We start from the raw sequence: 22,466 nt of genomic DNA, 5'->3' as shown, positions 1-22,466 counted from the left end.
AGTACTTCAAACTCCTTCTTCGAGTGATGGTCCCTATTGGATTCCACTGAGGGTTACACATGCACAGTCACCATGCGCCCAGAGTCAGAGAATTTGGAAGTAGCATCCGGTGGTCTGCACCCCCACCACAATGCAGTAGTTCTTTATTCTTAAAAGGCTAAAAATGCACAAAGGGAGAGCAGTCTCCAGAGAATGCTTAATTCCACTCCCAGCAGATAAAACATTTGAGGAAGCGACTGTATCAACATTATCCAGAGAATCCTGGGAAAAGACATCAATGAAAATGAAGCACCACAGTAACAGAGACTTTGAGAAGTCCAACGGTTCATAGTTATTTCAACTATTAGATGGAACAAGGGCATAATGAGACATGCATGAAGATCACTTATGGTCCTGCTTAGAACAGTGACCGAAGGCAAAAATGATGTATTGTGTGAAAACATCCTGCTTCCTTGGGAACAGCTGGAACACCCACCTAGAGTTTGAATTTTCTGTGCAGCACCATGTGCTTGCATTATGAGAGCTCACCCAGAACTGCTGCAAAAGTTGCCTAACCAGAGAGATTTTCAGGTAGAACTACAATTTACTTCTCTGTGCGCACATGCTGTACAGGCTTTAGACTTCCTTATTGAAACAAGAACCTTCTCTGAGCCAGACTCTAGCTTTAATCCACAACATTCAGGAGCTGTTACAAGTTTCACTATTACAAGAAAACAAAAGATGACTTAGAAAACAGCTTCCAAAAAAAAAGGGAGTGAGGTCAGACTTAGGCTCTTCCTACATTGTCAGGTTTGTCATTTGTCCTAGATACGAATCAACTTTTGGTCCAAGATGTTACACCAGCAATTCACAAGCTGTGAACCACAATCCACAGAGAGCTGGCTGGTCCCATGCTCTTGGCTCTGTTTCCAGCTGCTAGATTTTGTTAAAGGCAGTTATATATATATATATATAGTTAACATTACTTTCTCACATAGTCAACTGCTATAGTTGCCACATGGATGCTGTGATTGGGAGGGGATATGTTCACAATATAACCTCTCTACTTAGAAGTCGTGCAGACTGTGAAAACCCCTGGGGCTGCTAGACTCTATTTTGAGCGTCCACGCAGAAACACAAACTAGTGATGTGTTACACATGGAAAAGAGTAGGTGAGCTAAGAATAGCCATTCATTCCATATGAAACTTGCTTATTATATATCCTGGCATTTCCCTGCCAAGAGTGACTTTTGTCTCACAACTTTACACTGACCTCCTGAGTTTCTGTTATTATTTCCTTTGTACTTTTCTTTCATTCTCTGAATTGTGAACTGCCTTTGATGGATGTTTCCCCTCCCTCCGTCTTAACAGATTTCTTTTCAAGCACACTTTTCTGCTTCATTAAAGAAGACTTGATTGTTATTTCTCAGCACATAAATGTCAATTTGATTTATGAGCACTTGCTGTTAAAATGGCAACACAGGGTCCTCGATACAATCCATGACCAGGAGGTTTAAAAATAAAATAAGATGTATTATCTTAAAATAAAGAAGGAAAATTATGTTATCCCAGTGAGCCTTAAAGAACGAGCAGACATTTTTCCTCCAACCACGTTTTCTGAGGCGTTTTCAGGGAGAAATTGGTCTCAGCCTGGGGCCAAGGGAGGCTGCAGCCTGGGATACACGCTTCCCTGAATCTGGAATTTGACACCCAGGCATATAGTCCTACAAGAACGGTCAGTTCTGATGTTGCAGAATAAGGAGTTGCAGTGTAAGGATGCTGCAAAGTACCCACCAAACCTCACGACCCCCCCCCCCCAAATGGCCAGCTGAGGTTTTGCATCTGCAAAAAGGAGGCCGTTTCCCATGGATTCCCCAGCAAGCTGAACTGCCCACCAGGTCAGCAGCAAAAATACAAAGGTAGCATGAATCACCCTTTTTCTTATCAGAAGAGCTAACCTGCTGTCTGAAGAATAAAATTTCATCCAGAACATCCACAATTCAGTCATTAGTATTTTCCCTGTCACTGCAACACCTGGACAACTCAGTACTTGCTTAGTTTTAGGAGTCTTTAATATACAATTCATACCCAGTGGCCCGACCGTGCAAGAGAATTTCTAGACTCAAAATATAATAGAAAACCATGGGCCACTCTCTCCAGCTTCTACTTCTCCCCTCCTTCGTATAGCTCTGTCCTCCCTGTAGTGCACAAATTGCAGAGATCAGTGTGACAGCATGGCACTCCTACCGGTAGTACTTGGACAGACAGGGCTCCTTGCTACAAGCAAAAGGCACTTTCACGTTTTAAATGCACTTAAAACAACAATTTCCTCGTAGGGACTCCAGGCCCTAAACCTTCCCTCCTATCATCCCAAATGCTGTCTGTTTTTCACCCACAACTCCCACTTCAAAATCCTTTGCACCAGTTCCCACTGAGCTCCAATGTTTCCTGGAAGGCATGGCACCCCACCCACTTCCCCAACTACCAGTCAGTGTACATACACAGGGAGAACTTAACCGTCCCCTCCGGATACTCTGTGAGGGGATGAAAAGATCCCTCTCCCCTTGTTCTCTCCTTTCCTCCCCGTTGAGCATATGAAACACTGATTAGGAGGGTTTTTTGGGTGTAGTCTTGTGACCCAACAAGAGCCTTCTGAATGACCATCCAGCCCACAGGTTGAGAATCGCTGTTCTAAAGGAACATGGGTCCTGAGAACAAACCTCATCTGCGGTCCTGCCTGAGAGACCTACAATGACTGGGATGGCGTTAGCAATAATCAGTCTTTCCATGGGTTTCTGAAACCACAGAAATGTTGTGATACATGAAGTGGGAGGTAGCTCTCTTTTATGGACACCCAGTCAGGCAGTAGCTATAAAATCCCTCTTAGTAGCTGTTCTCTAATTGCTCTACCTGAAAAGGGTTAAACAGTCTCACTGCGATGTATAGGTAAAAGGAAGTGAGTGGGCACCTGGCCAAAAGAGCCAATGGGAAGGCCAGAACTTTTTAAAATTGAAACAAGACTCCCCTTTTGTCTGTCTGTTGTTGTTCTCATGGTAGGGTGACCAGATGCTAAGTGCAAAATATCGGGAGCGTCGCGGGGGGGGGGGGGGGGGCGGGGGGCGCCTTTTTGATTGTTACACTCACCCATCTGGGTCTTCGGCGGTGGGTCCTTCAGTCGCTGACTGTCTTTGGCAGCGGGTAATAAACATTGACAGAAGCACCCGCTGCCGAAATGCCGCCAAAGACCGTCAGTGACTGAAGGACCCTCCGCCGAATTCCTGGACGAGTGAGTGTAAAAAAAAAAAAAAAAAAGTCGGGACGCGGGACAAACTCCTCAAAAATCGGGAGAGTCCAGATTTTATCGGGACATCTGGTCACCCTATCTCGTGGAGAGGCAGACAGGGAGCAGTTATGCTGTGAGAAGCTTGGGCCACGTATGAAAAATTGTTAGTATCATACCTAGAAACTACTCATCTAAACCCCCAGATATGCAAGTAGATCAGGAAATGTCTAGGAAGACGCAATTAGGTTTATCCCTTTTATTTCTTTATAGCTCGTGGATTCCTCTGTGCTAACCCAAGGTGCTTTTGTTTTGCTTGTTACCGTTAAGCTGGACCTCAAGAGAGCTATTCTTGATGCTTAATCCTTGTAGTTTTTTTTTTAAATCTAGCAAAAGCCTACACTCCCAGATGTATTTTCTTCTTCTTTTTTTTATTAACAAAATTTCCCTTTTTAAGAACAGAATTGGATTTTTGTGTCTTAAGAGGTTTGTGCACATGTTTAATTAGCTGGTGCAACAGCTGATTTCCTTTTTTTTTTCCGTTCTTTCTTTCTCAGCTCTTCCCCGGAAGGGGGGGGGCGGTGAAAGGGCTTGAGGGTACCCCACAGGAAGGAATTCCCAAGTGCGCCTTCCTGGATTCTCAAAGGGGTTTTGCACTTGGGTGGTGGCAGCATCTACCACTCCAAGGTCAGAGAAAAGCTGTAACCTTGGGAGTTTAATACAAGCCTGCAGTGGCCAGTATTAATTTGTAGAATCTTTGCGGGGCCCCCACCTTTTAGTGTCTTTGCAAAGTGCCGGAGTGGGGAATCAGCTTTGACAAATGTGCACAGGTCTGGAACTTGGCATGACAAGACCTCAGCTAAGCAGCATATTTTTTTCCTTGCCAAAAATGTATTTAAAGTAAGGCTGAAACCCCCTCCCTTGGGGTTCAGAAAATAAACCACAAGCTCTGCTCCAGGGGGTGGAGGGTGGACACAGTCAACAACCAAATCTCCTTGACAGTATGAAGGAGCCTTGTGGGTGCTTCTCACTCTATTTCTGTCTCTGTGTACCCCAGTGACACCTGCTCTGCTGTTACAAAACTGCTGTAAACAGAAAACAGAAATTGTGTGGGGGAAAAACTGTCACAATAAAAACCTATCCTCTCCACATAAGCCACTTGTCTATGGTGAGAAACTGCCAACAAGATCAATCCCAAATATCTATAAAAGCTGTGCTTTGTCATGACAGGCTCATTAAATGCTATCAGCCTGAGGGAAGCTTGCGTTGTTAAGAAAAACAGAAAAATAATGGGTAGGGGGAGGAGATAGGAGCTTTATCATTTAGAAAACTTTCCTTCCCCCACTTTCTTTCCTGTTCTTAAGGAGCAGATTCTTGCTCTGATTCACAGGAGTCTCTTGTTTATGAGTCTGAGCATTAGACACAAGATTCAGTGCTGTGAATTCCATTTGATCTTAATTCTGATCAAGAAACAACTGGAATTCCAGTCAGTGACACTGAACAGACTACAAAAGTGAACAAGACTCCAGTACATACAGTAGCAGCTGCTATGTTAGAACAATCACTCAAACTGCATTGGGAGTGGAAACAACAAATACTGGTACACGCTGCAAGCTTTTGCAAAACACCACATTTGTTTTCCAAGTTTTTACTAGGCTGACAACAGTTGCCCTTTGCTGGGGATGAAACTGAAAGAGAATTAGTTTTAATCTCTTTGGCCATATTCAGAGGAGGTAACCACCGTTAGAAGATGCTGACGGATAGGTAAGTATCACATCTGCAAATACAAATCATGTTAGAATCATCTTCATTCCTATCTGGTTCATCCTCAGAAGATGAACCATTTTCAGTATTAACATTACTATCTTGACCTCAATTTGAGAGGCAGTGTAATCTAGTGGATGGAGAAAGGGGAATATTTGAATGCCAGTCCCAGCTATGCCACTGATCTGCTGTGTAACCTTGAACAAAGCTCTTAATCTGTATATATTTCCCAATCTATAAAATGAGGATAATACTTATTGACACCTCCTAACAGGGCAGCTGAGAGGATTAATTGATAAATATTGGTACAGTACTTTGAAGATGTAAATCAACAATATATATGTTTAGTATTATAACATCCTTCTCTTCCTCTTATTCGGACTGGAAAAATAAATAAAGCAACAAAGTTATAATATAAATAGTAGAAAATACAAAAACAAAAGGCTCTGGGAGCATAACAAATATATTATTGAAACAATAGAATGCTCCATCATGAAACGTAACTACGTGAACTGGGTAATGTCTTTAATATTAGCATGTGTAAGGGCAGAATGAATCCTTTAACTCAGTAGCTAAAGGTCATTACACCCTAAACTGCAGGCAATCACAAGCTTCTATAGTTTGCCTGTAAAAACCTATCTGAGCTAGCATTATCCTCTAGGTCTCCCACTGCATTTTGTAAACACTCTCCATTTTAACTGTAAGCACCAGGATGGACTGCAGACTTTGGGTTACTTTTCTGAACTACACAGGAAAGTAAAGGGAATAAATGCTCCCCCCTTGCCACGCTGCTTGGCTTTTTTCAGATTGTGACTAGCCATGAGGAATAACAGGGGCTACTCACTCAACACTCCACCCTGCAAGCAAATGGGTGGGAAAGGGGGTAGAGAGGAACAGGGGAGTGGTAGGAGCTCTGTTCTGTCCCCTCTACTCACTGGCTAGAGTAGCTGAGTGGGCACACAGGGGAGACTTAAGCTGCTCCACAGGAAGATGAAGTAACTTACTTCTCTTCCAAAGCAAGGGGAAGCAGGAACGGTTTCTTAAAGGTTCCAGACCAAATCAGGCATTTTCCCCCCTGTGCACTGACAGGTTTGACTGTCTCATATTTACTGGCCTAAAGCTGTTACTCAGGAAAGGAAGACAAATTATGTCTCAGATGCTGAGTAATACTAAGAGAGAAGGCTGAGAAATGGAACAAAATTATTTGGTTATTATCCTTGTCATCGGTTTAAGATGAATTGCAAATTCATTCTCATATAAAATGTCAAGAAACATTGTATCCTGAGGGAAACAATTGGATCAAAATATTTGCTGTAACACAAGGAGACTTTTATTAAATACATACATATTACATGAAATAGGGATTGTTTTATGAGAGTACCCTGCAACTGCAGTATTCACAAGGGCCTTGACTGCGATGAATGGTGGAAGCCATACTTCTCAGGTCCATACTTTCAGGCTGTCTGCAAACTCAGGCAGGCTCTATTGCTGTACCAGACTATGCTCTCTTTAGATTTTCAAGGTTGCTTTCGCAGTCATAAGGACTGGAAACTTATTTTTTTAAATGACTGCTGAGATTCTCTGGCAATGGATGAATTCCAGGACTGCAGAACCATAGAACACGTGTGGTTCTATGTACAGGCAATATGGCACAGAGCCCGTAGATGCAGTACCGGACCCTATAGATGTGCCAGTCAGACTCCTTGCAACAGCTTTTCTGGAATTTCTTTGACACTTTGACTTGAAAGCAAGAGCCCCTGAAGTGTCTTCTCATAGCAATGTAGCATTCTACAACCAGCTGCAGAGTAGGTGGGATGCACTCCCTATAGACTTCCCAGCTCTCATTTCTTATTTTATACTGCTAATCTGAATTCAGCTCAGGCATGGGCCAAGTTTAACAACTGTCTCTGGATGCTAGAACAGACTTGTAGGTGTTCTGCTAATTTGCAGGCTAAGGTGCAGGAGAAGAGGGCACTGGCAGAGAGCTGGGGGTAACCTCCATCCTTCCTTACAGCAAAGACTTAGTGAAGTCAGCGGTGTTACACAATCAGGCCAAAGCACAATTTGGTCCCTAGGGTGAAATGCTAGTTTATACAACGAATGAAAAGGAGTTTGATGATGCACAGTGAATATTTGTCTTTGGGTCAAATTATGTGGTGGCTTTTGTGACAATTTGGTACAATTGGCAGTGTGCCTAAGAAAGGCTCAGACTAGCAGGCATGCTACAGGACAAAACTGAGGTTCATTGATTAAGTTTGCATGGAAAAGAAACTTGAGCAGCACTTTGCATCTAGCAATATCCCGGGCCACTGACTCTTCATTTTTATTAATATGAAACCCACACAATTAAAACACACACTCGCCATATTCTAGAAATAGGAAACATGAATTCCTTTTGTAGAATCATAGGCTGGCTCTGCCTTTTGGAGCATAATATAATGGCAAACATGAAAAAAGAAATAGGACACAAACCAATAACATCTGGCATCACTAGGTTAACTCTCATGGTACACTAAATCCTGATTAGCCTGACATAATACAACAAAGCAACAAGTTGCTTCACCAGTGTAAGGAAATGCTATGCTATTCACCTATGCAAGTCTGATTTCTCACAGAAAGACTGATGCAAGAATAGGATCTGAATTTATCACAGTCACTTTGAGCTTGAGGTGTTTTAGAAAATGTTGCCTAATCTTGGTCTTGCGAACATCAGAGTTGCACACACTAAAGGGACTGACTACAGCTTAGTAATTGAAAAAACAGAACACAGAAAAGCAGGCAATTCATCCTGGCCAGATGCCCAATGTTAATGCCTCATCATCAGAGCAATTGTGACAGAGACATCTCTTGCTCTCTTCCCCCTCAGAGATAGTTGAAAAATCTGTCACACGCTGGAGAAATTAATGCCCAGAGAAGACTACAATTACCATAAATACTGAATAATTATTAGTTAAAATTATTGTTCTGAATTCATTTTCTAGACCCAGAAATTACTAGATCTTTATTAGTAAAATCGGTGATTGCCCTGCTGAACTCCTTCATAGCTGGCCTGTAATTCTCTAAATTATTATTACTTTCATGCATACATTTTTACTTTAAATGTACAAGCACATGGATTTAAAACTTTTTTAAATTATAGTTTTTAAGTACAGAAGTAATTAAGCTGTCCATTTATCACTAAGCATACACATGCTTTTTTAGATTCAACAGACTCCCTCCCTGTCTGTCTTTTTCTACCACCGCAGTTGGCTGCTCAAAATATCAGCAGTTCGTACTTCACATTTTAATCCCCAAAGGAAGGCTGACAGTCTAATGGGTCACCTAGAAATGAAAACTGCCCTCTCAGCGTCTCAGCAAGATCTCTTCACTCTACTACCTCTCTCCTGATTCCTTCTTCCCATCCGCATCTTGGTGCCCCAACCCCAGGACTGTCCCCCCGCTGTCTCTGTCCCAATCTATCCCCGTTGCCATACTTCTTACCATACCCCTGCTGCTGTGTATCACCAAACCATTATGCTGGCCACTTCCTCGCTCCCTCTTTTTAGAGATGCCTTGGGAGTGCCCTGAGTTTCTGTGGAAAGATGCACTTACAGCTGGCTCCTTGCAGCAATCTTTCATGTGCCTATCATTTGCTCCCCACACCAGGTTGCAGAATTTATAAAGAAAGGGGTGTTTGGGATCATGGTGAGCTGTGTGGTACAGACTATAGGTGTTGGGAATGGGACCTTGCCAATGTAATTTTTTTAAACTCCATCAATTGTTTCATCTTTATGGAAGAGATTTCTGGCTTCAATGCAGTGTTGAGTTCAAATGGATGAATTTCAAACTGTTTTTATCACTGGACAACAAACAGTAATATAGCAAATCAAAAATAAAGTTTTATTGAATTGGATGCGCCATTAGAGACATGCAAAAAGTGATATGCAACTGTCGCATGCATACGAACAACAAAACAAACTAATTCAGTTCTCAGCATACTTAGTCCATTTTGCAAGAGAACACCAGAGTTTGCAATAAGAGCTGAGTTAATGCATTATGATGCCTTGCTTCTCAAATGCTAGAATATACATGATGCAGATTAACTCAACTTGAACCAGTTCAAAATCCCTGTGTAGACAAACCGTAAGTCTTCGATGTGAACAGATAAAATGACTAAAAGGTCTTTAGTGGGAGCTCTTATTTTAATGAACTATCCGCTTGCATTCTGCACCTGATCACAGCAGTGTAAACTCTCCTGATGCTGAAAAGAAATAAGTGATTACTAAGAATAATGCTCTGAAACAAGAACCTGTTTAAAAAAAGAATGAGGTTCATGATTAAACCTTAATCACTGACAGCAGAGGTGATGTCAGGAAGGGTGCAAGAGTGTCGAAGGTCAGAAAGCATTTTAAATACCGAAAGAATCTGCTCAGTTACTTTACTAAAGCTAGGGATGTATGTGTATTTGATGACATCCTTCCTCCTCAGGATAGAATTTCATCTAGGTGTCATCCCTCCAATCAAGCTGGTTTCATTTGAGAGAATCTGATACCTTAATTACCCCCAGATGCTTTCCTCATTTCTGTTATATTTTCTTCTTCAGACAATGATGAAATGCTAGTCTCCAGGCAGTCACCGTAGGGGTCATCATGGAAGTTTAACCTGACATCCATTATCAGCAGACACAACTGTACCTCCATTAATTAATATGTTTATCTCTAGGAAACTAATTTATATGCCTGATTGTAATGGATTATAAAAATATTAACCATATAATCTCTAAGAGAAATGTTTATTCTTCCACTCTCCCTTCAGCAGGTCCACTGGTAGGATCACTGTTAAAGGCCTGAATAATGACTTTGCAGCATGGTTCAAAGAAGCAGCATGCCAGTTTGCAGCTCTCAGTTGGAGCTTCCAGGTATCCATCACATTATGGGTCTAATGAAAAGACTAGCTCATTTAATGACACCACTAACCCAGCATTAAGGATTACTACAGTAAGAAACTACGGTCTAGAAGAATGTTCTCCTTCTTAAGAAACCACAAAAAAGAGAAAGGAAAAAAGAAAATCCTCAGTGCTCTACAATGGAAAAAACCCAGCTGCTGTACAAATTTGCTTCAATGTAATTCTTTCATGATGCTACATGTTACTTCTTCATATCTTTTTTCTACAATTTTTATGCAATCATCTCACCAGTCAGCTTTGTAGTGACTTACTGTTTTGTGAGCAGTGCCACCTCAGTTATAACCAGCGAGGTCTATGCATTGCAGTGCTGGTCAGCTGGGAATTACTGTAGCAGCTAGTGTCCCCATGCATTTACTATGATACTGGACTTCGATAGCTGCCATGTATCTCATGATTCTTAGCTTTCACTGTTGGTGATCTACCACCAGACTGAGATGACCTAGGCCTACTGCAAGAAGCTGACTAAAAATTATCCCCTTGCATTCCAAACTACAAGGCATCTTCCAACTTCATATATACAATGTAAAGAAACATCAAAGCAACTACAAACTTGAGATTAAATGTTAAATTAAAAAATGGGTTCCTATGGCATCATTAACTTCACCATGCTGTGCGTATGTAATATAATACTCTGAATTACTAAATTTATGCTTTAAGTATTATTATCGTGGCTGCCTTACTGTTACTGTGGGAACTTTAAATCTGAAAATTCTTGACGTGTGTGTGTTTAGATTCTCCATCGTTCCATTCTTGTAGTCTTTAGTAGTGAATTTCCTTGATTTGGTTTTTTAATAAGTTAACAAAAATACACCCAATAATGCACAGCTAAGATCTCACTTTGAAAAACTATAATACACTTCTGTGAATATGTCACTGGACAGTCAAATGATGTCTAACCACTGCAATAAAGACAGCCACATTTATTTCAAGATGTGTCCTTACATATTCAAAATCACAGAGAGATCCAGAAGGCTATTCTTGGGCCCCAATTCAGAAAAGCACTTCAGCACTTGCCTAAACTCATGCATGTGCTTAAGTGCTTTCCTGAGCAGGGAAAGACTGACAAATCAGGGCCTTGAAGCACAGTTATTTCAATATGAATAATGAATGTTGTGCCCTTAAGCTATACAGGATTTCTAAATAACTCAAATGTTCTCAGACTTATAAAACCCTACTTTTTCCAAAGAGGGTTCCATATTGCACAGGCAGGGCCGCCCAGAGGATTCAGGGGGCCTGGGGCAAAGCAATTTTGGGGGCCCCTTCCATTAAAAAAAGTTGCAATACCATAGAATACTATATTCTCGTGGGGGCCCCTGTGGGGCCAGGGGCAAATTGCCCCACTTGTCATCCCCCTCCCCCCCCTCTGGGCGGCCCTGTGCACAGGTAAAATTTGACAATCCAAAATGAATCTGGGCTTCTGAGTTATCCAATCACAAAAAATGCATCTGGACACATTTTTAAAGCTTGAAATATTTGTTCCACAATCTAAATGCAAAAGTGTTCTTCCTCACATTCCCCCACCCATTTAAAAAACAAAATCAACTGTGAGTTGAGAACAAGCACGGCACATTTCAGGTTAAAGGAAATGTTGTTTCTAAGCAGATAAAAACAAAAGTTTAGAATGGAAGGTCTATTTCAGTCGTTACTATAGCATGACATAATCACAGGACTTGAACAGCAATCATGTCTCAAAATGTCAGTCCTTGTCCCGTCTGCAGTACTGCCAAACCCAAGTTTCAAAAATCATGAGATTTTTCAAAAATATTCATTTGGGGATCTTTTTAATTTGCCTTCTGGCTTTTGAGCATTTAGGGTTCATGTTTTCAAGCTTTTCTTCACAGCCATGAAGGCTAGACACTTACTTTACAAAATAAAAGTTAAACTCTGATACACTCATGTCATCACATGAATCTAGGAGCTGAGAGTTCAAGAAAAACCATCAAATATTGCAAGAAATCAGAATCACTGTCTATCCCGGTGTTCAATAGGCACATTATGATCTTCCTGAATTTTGTGTTTAATCACCATACCAGCTCCACTGAAGTTATTTTTGCATTTCCCTTATTTCCCTGCATGGAATCATGGAATGGAAATTGTTCCAACTTTGTCATGATGAAGAAGATCTCTCCCACCCCAAACCCATTCCTCAAAAGTTGCAAGTTTTTCCTTTGCCTGGACTCCACAATGGCAACATAAAGAGAGAACTGAAGTCTTGCTGATTGAATTAATGGCTCTGGCATTTTCTAGACATATAATACTATATGCCCCCTCAAAAAAACGATATGTGGTAGGATGCTATCCCTTAAGAGCAGGGCATGCTGAGAACCCTCTGCAGAATATAAAATAAGTAAGTTACAAGGAGGAAGAAGTCTGGATCAGGCTATCATGGAGAAAAGACATTCAGGCAATGCAGTAAGGGCTTAGTAAAAAGAACCCTGTTTAGAAGTATGGAATGCATCTGATTTTTTTAAATTATCTTTCTCTCATTGCTAGTTAACTGGGATTTAGCCTTCTATCCCTTCAGTCTTTGCAAGTTATCATTTTTAAAACACACAAACAAAAATCACTGCAGGCTTTTTAGATTTGGCCAACGTAGCTTGGACCTAATCTTAGTTGCTCTTGCTACTGCCCTTGGCTAATTAGTTTTCATACTTTAAAGTTCTCTTGGTTTTAATACCCAGACCCCTCGAATTAACAGAAGCAAAGTCATGAGGAGAGAGAGGGGCGAAAGTTCTGGCAACTCCGAGAAATAACAAGGACATCTTTATGCCAATAATTAGCACTGCCCGTCTGTGCTCTTAGTTTTCATTTGGTTCTGGATCTTCAAGGTCCCTGCCTCTGATACACTGATTTTTTTCCCCTTAACGTTTGAAGAAAATAAAGCTTTTCTTTTAAGCTTGTAAAGTATAAAATATATAGAACTTGAACTTAGAAGGAACTTGAATTCACCACATCTATTCCAGTTACTTTTATATTAATCAAAGTTTGATATCTCCCAGAAGTATCCCAGACTAATGCAGTGGCCCTGTTATATTCCACCATTCTATGACCATAGTATTTGACACAGAAGCAAATCTTAAAGAGAACTGTGCAGCATAATGTAAGCTCTTCCCTTACTGTTGCGAAGAAAACCTTCCAAATGTGAATTGAGAATAAATCAAAGTAAGTGCAAATTGTCCCAAACTTTTTTAGTGGGCAGTTAACTCTGAAAACTAATGACATTTCCAATGCCAACACTTAAATATATAAGGATATAGTGGAGCAGGAGTTCAAGCGCCCACAAGAAATCTATAGCTTCTCCTTTGACATGTCTATACTGCAGTTGTGTGCTGTCAGCACACTGAAAACTTAGTAGCAGTGTAAACTACATTGAATTTAATATCAGCCCCCCCACCACAAGGAATTCTGTATTGTCTTAATTATTCATTTTTAATGTCTCTAAATCTACTCTGGCATTTCCAGTCTCCTGCAACAGAGAGCCACAGAAGCCAGGTGGGCTTGTCACAGTGTTCATGGAACCTCAACTACAGAGGAATACTGCTTTGGGAATCAGATTTTAATTGCTGCTGCATTTATGTCCTCCTCTTGAGTAAAACTATCCTCATCTCAAGTCTATGATAGTTTAGATTAATTGTTATCACAACAGAGCCCCTGATGGTATGGCTGATGTGATTAGGTCCTATGATGATGTCACTTGAATAGATATGTGGACAGAGTTGGCATCGGGGTTTGTTACAAGGATAGGTTCCTGGGTTAGTGGTTTTGTTTAATCACATCAGCCATACCATCAGGGGCTCGTTCACCTGCACATCTACCAATGTGATATATGCCATCATGTGCCAGCAATGCCCCTGTGCCATGTACATTGGCCAAACCGGACAGTCTCTACGCAAAAGAATTAATGGACACAAATCTGACATCAGGAATCAAAATACTCAAAAACCAGTGGGAGAACACTTTAACCTGTCTGGTCATTCAGTGACAGACCTGCGGGTGGCTATATTACAACAGAAAAACTTCAAAAACAGACTCCAACGAGAGACTGCTGAGCTAGAATTGATATGCAAACTAGACACAATCAACTCCGGTTTGAATAAGGACTGGGAATGGCTGAGCCATTACAAACATTGAATCTATCTCCCCTTGTAAGTATTCTCACACTTCTTATCAAACTGTCTGTACTGGGCTAGCTTGATTATCACTTCAAAAGTTTTTTTTCTCTTAATTAATTGGCCTCTCGGAGTTGGTAAGACAACTCCCACCTGTTTATGCTCTCTGTATGTGTGTATATATATCTCCTCAATATATGTTCCATTCTATATGCATCCGAAGAAGTGGGCTGTAGTCCACGAAAGCTTATGCTCTAATAAATTTGTTAGTCTCTAAGGTGCCACAAGTACTCCTGTTCTTCTTTTTGCGGATACAGACTAACACGGCTGCTACTCTGAAACTTGACTTATAAACAAATCCCAGAAAGCAAAAGCTGGCAGCTTCCAGCAAGAGTAGAAAAGGAAGCCAGACAGACTGAATCTACATAGGCCAGTTAGTGCACAACAGGTGGGGGTGCTTTAGAATTCACACCCCTGTAGTGCACATTGCTGCCTGGAACACCCAGGTCCTATGCAACAAAAACTCTTTAATGAAAGCAGAACTGGCTGAACTGCTGTGAAATGGGAACTGCATTCAGAAAGACTAAAGTTGACTGGGCTGGTATTGGAGAGGGAGAAGATGAGAAAAACTCCAAGATGTTGATTTTGGAGATGAGAAGGATGAAAAGCATATCATTTGGGAGCAATAGTCATTACCTTTCAACTGTTCTAATGCTCTTCATTTCAGCCCCAAATGCAATGTCATTCTATCGGGGAGTTCTCTCACTGGTAAGGTACTTACAGCAGGGTCTCAAACTAAACCGAAAGACGTGAGCGCACGCACACATTATTTTGATTGCATCCAAGCTAGCTAGGAAAAATGGGTTCCTTCCATACAGCAGAGTCTGCTGGCAATTTGCCAAAAGTCTGTACCATGTGAATTGGTGAAATAATATAATGACTTGTTTTGCATATATAATACATTCAGCTCAAGGTCCTCTATATTAAGAAGGAATTTTAATTCCTTTAATTAGGTGATCAGCTATATAAAATATAAGTATGTGGCATAAAGGTAATATTAAATAACATGAGAGATTTTTTTTAAGAATTAAACTAGTCAGCATTGTAGTGATGCTAATATCTTTAAGATGGTCCGTATTGCTCTCTCTCTCTCATCCATCCTATTTAATTTGTGAGAAAAGGAAACTTTTATATATTTGCATATACTTATATACAAGCGACATTTTGGGAGATGATAGAAAGTGGTCTAAAAATTAGTCTCCAACTATAGTTTGCCATGTCACTGAGAAACTAGTGCATTCACTCACCCAGGAATTATACTCCACTTTCAGTCCTATGAAAAACATTCAAGAGGCAATGGTGAAGTGTGTCCTTGCAGCATTTCTACCCAACAGAAATCCTACAATGGTTTATTGTTAATTTACTATCTCCCTTCAAATGAGTAGTTTTTTGTTCTATTTCATCAATTTTGTACTGTAATCTTTGACACTCAGACAAATTATTGTCTGAGAAGAAACTTAAGCACTTATTTCAGCACATGGTATCGGTTTTCCTGCGCTGCATACTAAAACTGCAACAATAAGAAAGATAAATGTTTTCTACACTCAGAATGATATTCAAGCTATGACACAGCGAAGTTAGCTGGCAAGGAGTCAGGGACCACTGGAAAACAGTTTCTGAGAAAAATGAGAATTAAGCAAAACTTATTGACAGAAATTTCATATAACAGTTGTTTAGGGAGAAAAAACAGCAGGGGTCAGAGAACAAGTGTGAAGAGCAGAGAAGCATTCTGAAAGTGAAAACACAGCTTGCTTTCATGACAGAAAAGTCCTCTAGAGTTATTTCTTCTTGGTTAATCAAAAGGACCCTCTCATGCAAGTTACATTTTACCAACATTATTAATTACAGTAGTGCCTAAGAGCCAACTCCATTGTGCTTGGCACTGTACAAACACTGAGAGCTGGTCCCTGTCCCAAAGAGTTTACAATCTAAATATACAAGACAGACACAGGGTGGGGAAAAGGGCATACAGGGGTGAACAATGTGATGTGGCAGCAAACATCATGTTACTTGCACAAGTTGGGGGGAGGTAGCTAGAAGGGGATAAGCTACATGGAAAGAAAAGGACAGGGAGAGGGGACAATGAAAGAGGAAGGGGGTGAGGGGGACAGGGCAGAGACAAGCAGATAAGACAGACAGGTGTGGAGTGAGTGAAGCTAAAGTGAAGAGACTTCTAAGGAAAGGGGAGGGTTGGAGCAAACAGCCAATCAACACAGGGCAGAGAAAGTCCAGTCAAAATGGTAGAAAGTTCTCTGAATGTCCAGAGGACCAAAGGTCTCTACTTTGGCTGCTTCTGATCCTACAGTCTGGAGCCTCTGGATGGCTCCTCTCTGCAGATTTACCTAAGGCCACACAATGGGGAGGGGTTGGAGAAAAGAGAGAGAGAAAGGCACTACCTGGGTCCTAGACCTGCCAGAGTTTGGGAGGGAGGTCTTCCCTGCACAGCTCTGGGTCCTCGGAGGAATCTTAACCCTCCACAGCAAGACAGCATTTTACATTATGCTTTTACATTGTGCTTCACCTCAAATTTCCCAACCCCTTCTCCTTTTCACTCAGGATTCTCCAAATCACTTATTGGTAATGATAATTTATGTAGCACCATAAATGTTAATATTGCTGTACTTAACACAGAAAAGACAGACCCTATGACAAATGACTTTACAATCCAACACAATCTAGCTAATCTACCTAATGCCCAACAACCAACTTCCAGCTGTAGTGATAATGCTGACTACTCTTTGGGGTGTCTCTGGAAATTATAATATTATTTTCAACAGTCCCTCTTCTGCCTTTCTATTGGATTTCTTTCTCAGGAGAGAAGTGAAGTAAGCATCAGACTCACCTGAATCAGAAAAGGCCATGCACTTAGGCTGTATGCTGTGAGCTCAGAATATTCTTTAGAGCTTTTCTTTTCTGTACCTACTAACCAGACGTCTGGCTTCACCTCACTGAATGCCCACTTATCTGCAAATTAGGCATCATGGCCTAAATTCTCAAGTAGTTAGTGATGATTTTGGGTGCCTGTATTTTCAGATGCCCTATTTGAGGCACTTCCAAGGACCTGATTTTCAGATGGTGGACGCTCAGCACTTTCTGAAATTCAAGCTGCTTTAAAGTGCCTCAAGTTAGGCACCCTACAATTGAAGTGTCCACAATCACCAGTTACTTTTGAAAATTATTCATTTGCCAAAATGCTTAATTTGCCAACGATCGGGAGTTAATTGGAGTGACACCACAGAGGCCCATATCTCCCCACAAAACAAAATTAAGTGGAACTCAAGACACGGTAATGGCCTAATTGCTGTTATCACTATTCTTGGTTATTTGTATTGAGGTAACACCTAGAAGCCCCATGCATGTACCAGGGCCCTGCTGTGCTAGGCGCTGTATGAATGCAGAACAAAAAGACAGTCCTCGCCCCAAAGAACTTACAGTTTATGTGATATATTCATTTCTTTTATGTGCCAGTTTTAAAAACATTCGAAGAACGCTTTCCAGGTGTCAAAGACATCCTTTGAGTTGTTGCAAATCTGAATAGAATAACATTAGATTACAGGAAAAAAACCTCCTCCACTCCCATAAGAGACCTGCATATTCTTTATATAGCTCACAGACCATTTTTTCCCTGCTTTATTCAGCTTGTACTAATGTGTTCATTCAGTGCCTAGGCCACATACATTCAACATAAAAACTATTATGAGAAATGTGCAAAAAACTGGTCCTCCTAATAAAAAAGACTCTTTCACTACCCCCACATCCTTCTGCTCCTCCGATCTCTCCAGTAAAAGCCTGGGAGAACAAATGGGTCTTAGAGTGTGACCTGGAAGTTAAAAGACTTGGAGTGAACAGAAGTGGCTTCCAAGTTGAGGACCTCTTGCAATTAAATCAAGGGAATGTTAGCTAGAGCACCTCAGCTGATCTCAACACCTCCAGTATTTGGTTAGGAGAGAGCTGCTCTCCACACTAACCAGAATCCAACACATATAAAGCTTTATTTGTTAAAACTGACACTTTTGAATTACACCCAGAAATGAACTGACAGCCAGGGTCACTGGAGCAAATACTTCTCAAAATACGGGTGGCAGCATTTTGCACTGGCTGACATTTGCAAATTTAGCCTATCTTCACTCCACCCTCAAGACACAACATGGCAACTCTCCTTATCCTTGTGGCCAAAGCCAGGATACAGATACCCTCAGAGCCCAGGCAAGCCCCTGCTTAACTGGACACAGATCAGCAAAGGTTGAGCATTCACACAGCACCCTCTTCCCAGGAACAGTTGCCTCCATAGCAGTTCCAGCCCCAGCTAGCTTAGGGAGTGGAAGACTGGAAATCAACCTTAGGGAAAAGTACTTCTTAGCCATAAAGAAGAAGGCTTTAGAAAGACAATCTTGTGAATCCTATTTAAGGAAGGCTGTGACTTTTCAGGCAGTTATTCTGGCCTGGCCAGTCCAGATTAACTCAAACTTTGGCCATTTCTAGTCTATTTCACCATTTCTTCCTAAGTGACTAAACTTTTGCCACAGACAGGATGAATTTTACTGCCTTCATTCCATTAATCATTATTGTGGCCTATCCACCGTCCCAGGTCACGTTACTGACTACCCACTTGAAACACATTAGGCTAAATTCTATCCTCAGTCATACTGTGGAATCCCAACTGGGGTAGCACTGGTTTAACTGAGAACAGGAATTGGTCTAAGGAGAGATACACCTCTACCTCGATATAACACAAATTCGGATAGAACGCGGTAAAGCAGTGCTCTGGGGGGGGCGGGGCTGTGCACTTCGCAGGGCCAGCTCCAGGCACCAGCCGACCAAGCACATGCTTGGGGCGGCACCTTGTAAGGGGCGGCCAATCTTGGGGTGGCAGGGCGGCGCTCGGGTTTTTTTGTTTGTTTGGTTGGTTGGTTTCAGCGGGGCGGCGCTCGGGGTTTTTTTTTTTGGTTTGGCGGGGTGGCACTCGGGAGTTTTTGTTGTTGTTGTTTTGGTTCAGCGGGGTGGCGCTCGGGGGGGGGGAATTGTTTTTGGTTCGGCGGGGCAGCGCTGGGGGGGGCGGTTTGTTACGGCGGGCCTTTTTATTTATTTATTTATTTGTTTGTTTGTTTTTGCTTGGGACGGCAAAAAAGTTAGAGCCGGCCCTGGCACTCCGGTGGATCAAAGCAAGTTGGATATAACGCGGTTTCACCTATAACGCGTTAAGATTTTTTGGCTCCTGGGGACAGCGTTCTATCGAGGTAGAGGTGTATGTAGTGAAGGTAAACTGAGAACCCTACCTGCTCGGGGTTCTACAGTCCTGTTAGCACCGACATCCATGAACACAAATCGCCCGCCACCAAAATCTTCAGTGTAGTCAGACAGATAAAGCAGCGATGTATAGTCAAAGGATCCGTAGGTTACCTAGAAACAAAGAGAGCACATTAAATTACCTGACTCCAGTCTGGCCTCTCCAAAACGCAAACTCCAGCTCCAATAGGTCTGAGGGACTTTTCCAGTTCTTCACATCTTATTGTAGACATTAACTGAAAAGCTCTCTAAAGCTGGGAACAAACTGTTCATTTCCTAGTAGCTTTAGAAAGACTATCGACCTCTGTCAGCCTAACCCCTCTAGCTATTTTTTCTCCTAGGAAAAAGGATACCAGCTCCTGACCTGACATTTTGGCCTGATGTTAAAAAAGTATAGGAACACAGAGATAGATATTGTATCAAGATGAAAACTCTGCAGGGCTGGAGATGAAAAGGATTCTCGCAATCTCTGACGGATTAGTTTCCCCTCTTATCTAATCACAGATAAGAGGGCTATTTGGGCAACTCACCTTTCACTCCCTCACCCTTCCTCCCTTTCATCTGCTAGCATACAAGGACTCAGATGTGCTGATGATTCAGATCTTCCAAGTGGACTTACATCTGTTAGAGGAACAGATCCTCTTTTTTACTTTGTTTTGTTAAAAAAGTTCACAGATGGCTTTGGAAATAAAATGTTTTTCTACAAAGCACTGAGGACCACATGTTTTAAGTTCATCACACGCTGTGCCTTTTAAATGTCATAATGCCCTTCAGACTGTCTTTGTCCTTAACAATTTCTTTTTATTTTACATTACTAATTTTGCTTGATACCTGGGTTCAAGAGGAACAAATTAGAACTATTCAGATCAATAAATGCCTTCCAAACCCATAAACTGTCTTGACATTTCCAGTTCAATTATTTTTTTTTTACGTATAGGTGCACCAGTGTCAGATAAAGCCAAAATTTTGACTGAGTAGCAGTTGCATACATGAGCAATAAAAATAAGAGAGAGAATAAAATGAGATTTGGAGAAAATTAAGATACCAGATGGAGGATGAGGCTCTTCTTTACATTTATTTCATTTTGCTATTTTGAGCCTAAGGATTTAAAAGAAAAGTTACATCAGAAAAAACAAGCTGTATTAAAATCTAAATGTGGAGTAAGGGAATTTCAGCCTTTCCCTTTATCCTCTTTGTCTAAACCACATTACAAATGCAAGGCAATGTGGAAGGGCATTAAAGAAAGGGATGTTATTAATGAAATTTTAGTCCCAACATCCTGAAGGTTCATCAACTTTTTCAGGCTAGTAATAAATCCCCACTCCATAATTCGGTCTTCCTTGCAGCCAATATTGCAGAGACACCTTCAGCTAAAAGGACATGTTGGCTTGCACTGGAGATAAGACCACAGGTTGCTTCAGGAATGGGAAGGCTGCCTCTCTCATTTCACACTCGTTCAGTGCGACTTACTCTCTCTCTTACGTGCTTGCAAGTCTGAGGCTTTAGGGGCTTTTATTATGGTATACAATCAACAGTGCAGTGCTCCTCTCTCCCTTCGTGATGTCCTCCATTCTCTCTCAACCTACCTCATCAACTCTGACCCTATGACCTACAAAAAAATGGCCATGTGGCTACCTATACTTTTTCAGACACTGAAAAGGGGACATTCCTCTGACTGCAAACAAAGTTAGTATATACAGTTCCTCCTCCTAATCTATAAACTTGAAAAAGAAATTGTAAAACCTTATTTGTCTATGTTTTCAGCAAGGCTCTGGCCAGTCCTCTGCAAAACCACTTTTTCAGCAATAGTGCATTTGCACCAGTGATACTAACCAGTGAAGAGCTGGTGCTGGTTTTTTTTGTTTTTTGTTTAGTCAGCATGTCCATCTAACCTTTAGCAGCAAATAGCTTTTTCTATTACTGTTCTTCACGATTGCTAGCACTCAAAGGTAGATCAGTATTAAGAAGTGGTGACACTTTATAAGAGGTCACTGAATGACACTAAATTATAACAGCCTCTCTGGAATAACACAACATCCTATGAATATCAACTAACATTAAATATCAAAAGGCTTAATAAATTACATGAAAAAAACCGCTATTATAATTGAAACCAACTAATAAAAGACATACCGACAACTACAGACAGATCAATTTTCAAAAGTTCTTTATGAATAATTTAACTTAAAACATATGGATGTGGCAAAGCAAAGATCATTTAGACATTTCTGCTAGTTAGTTTGCACAGTCATACAGCATGAGCCAACAGAAACTCTCTAAAGTGCACTATGCAAATCTGTACACCCTTTATAATTTGCATACCAAAATGACAGATTTAATAGCGGATGCTAATTTAGGCCTCATGTTACTAAAACTGCTTTATTTTTTCAATGACAATATGATTAGCACATTATGAAATGTTATATGTTAAACTAAATTACAACTGTCAAAATTAAGATATTTTGTAATGGATCCTCCTTGATTTTTTTTTAAAGTTTTGTTTATTTGCTTACTCACCAATTTGATCATTTCAGTAATTTGAAATAGGTTTCCCTGTTATCATTAGCAAGGATATACTTTTTATTCGTGTTGTGCTTCAAGATACAGAGACTAATGTGAATAGGCCTGAATTTGTACCCTATCCATTTTCCAATCACACGGTCCATGGCATATGAGGAAACTGATAGATCAGTAAACTGGTTCTGAGCCCAAAATAAGAACCCCATTCAAATGCAAACCAGCTATGATGCAGAAAAACTGCCTTCTTACAGAGATGAACAACTGTGGCCCCTATTGGCATTCAGATCTGTTCAGGCAGTACCTGGAGCCCATTCAGAGCCCCACTGAACTCTCTGGAACACTCTGTACAAAACCCTAGGAGATAAAGTGCTTTCCCAGACAACAGGTGGAGATGTGGGGCATTTTTGTTTAAAGTTCAGCACACTGCATTATCAGTAGCAGAGAGGGAAAGAAAGGTGGGGTACTGATTATGTTTCACAATCAATTCTTGAATGGCTTGGCATGTGGATAAGAATTATATTCA

At 41.0% G+C, this 22,466-nt stretch overlaps 1 protein-coding gene across 4 annotated transcripts in view; it reads right to left on the bottom strand.

Annotated features, from left to right (window-relative positions):
- The window catches only part of OGFOD3 (2-oxoglutarate and iron dependent oxygenase domain containing 3), a 103,001-nt gene that overhangs the window by 12,722 nt on the left and 67,813 nt on the right, over positions 1–22,466 (bottom strand). For 2 of the 4 annotated variants that reach the window (XM_065562708.1, XM_065562705.1), the window contains exon 8: positions 19,414–19,537. The exons of 1 other annotated variant lie outside the window; for it this stretch is intronic. In XM_065562708.1, the coding sequence (XP_065418780.1) occupies positions 19,414–19,537 (124 nt within the window). Of the gene's footprint in view, positions 1–8,879; positions 9,264–19,413; positions 19,538–22,466 lie in introns of those variants that run through there. One more of the 4 variants, XM_065562706.1, reaches the window with a different exon arrangement.

The sequence above is a fragment of the Chrysemys picta genome, chromosome 12 (genome assembly GCF_011386835.1).
Source record: "Chrysemys picta bellii isolate R12L10 chromosome 12, ASM1138683v2, whole genome shotgun sequence".
In the NCBI taxonomy this organism is placed as follows: domain Eukaryota; kingdom Metazoa; phylum Chordata; order Testudines; family Emydidae; genus Chrysemys; species Chrysemys picta.
Note: the sequence above shows the minus strand (reverse complement) of the source record. Positions and strands in the feature narration are given on the sequence as shown.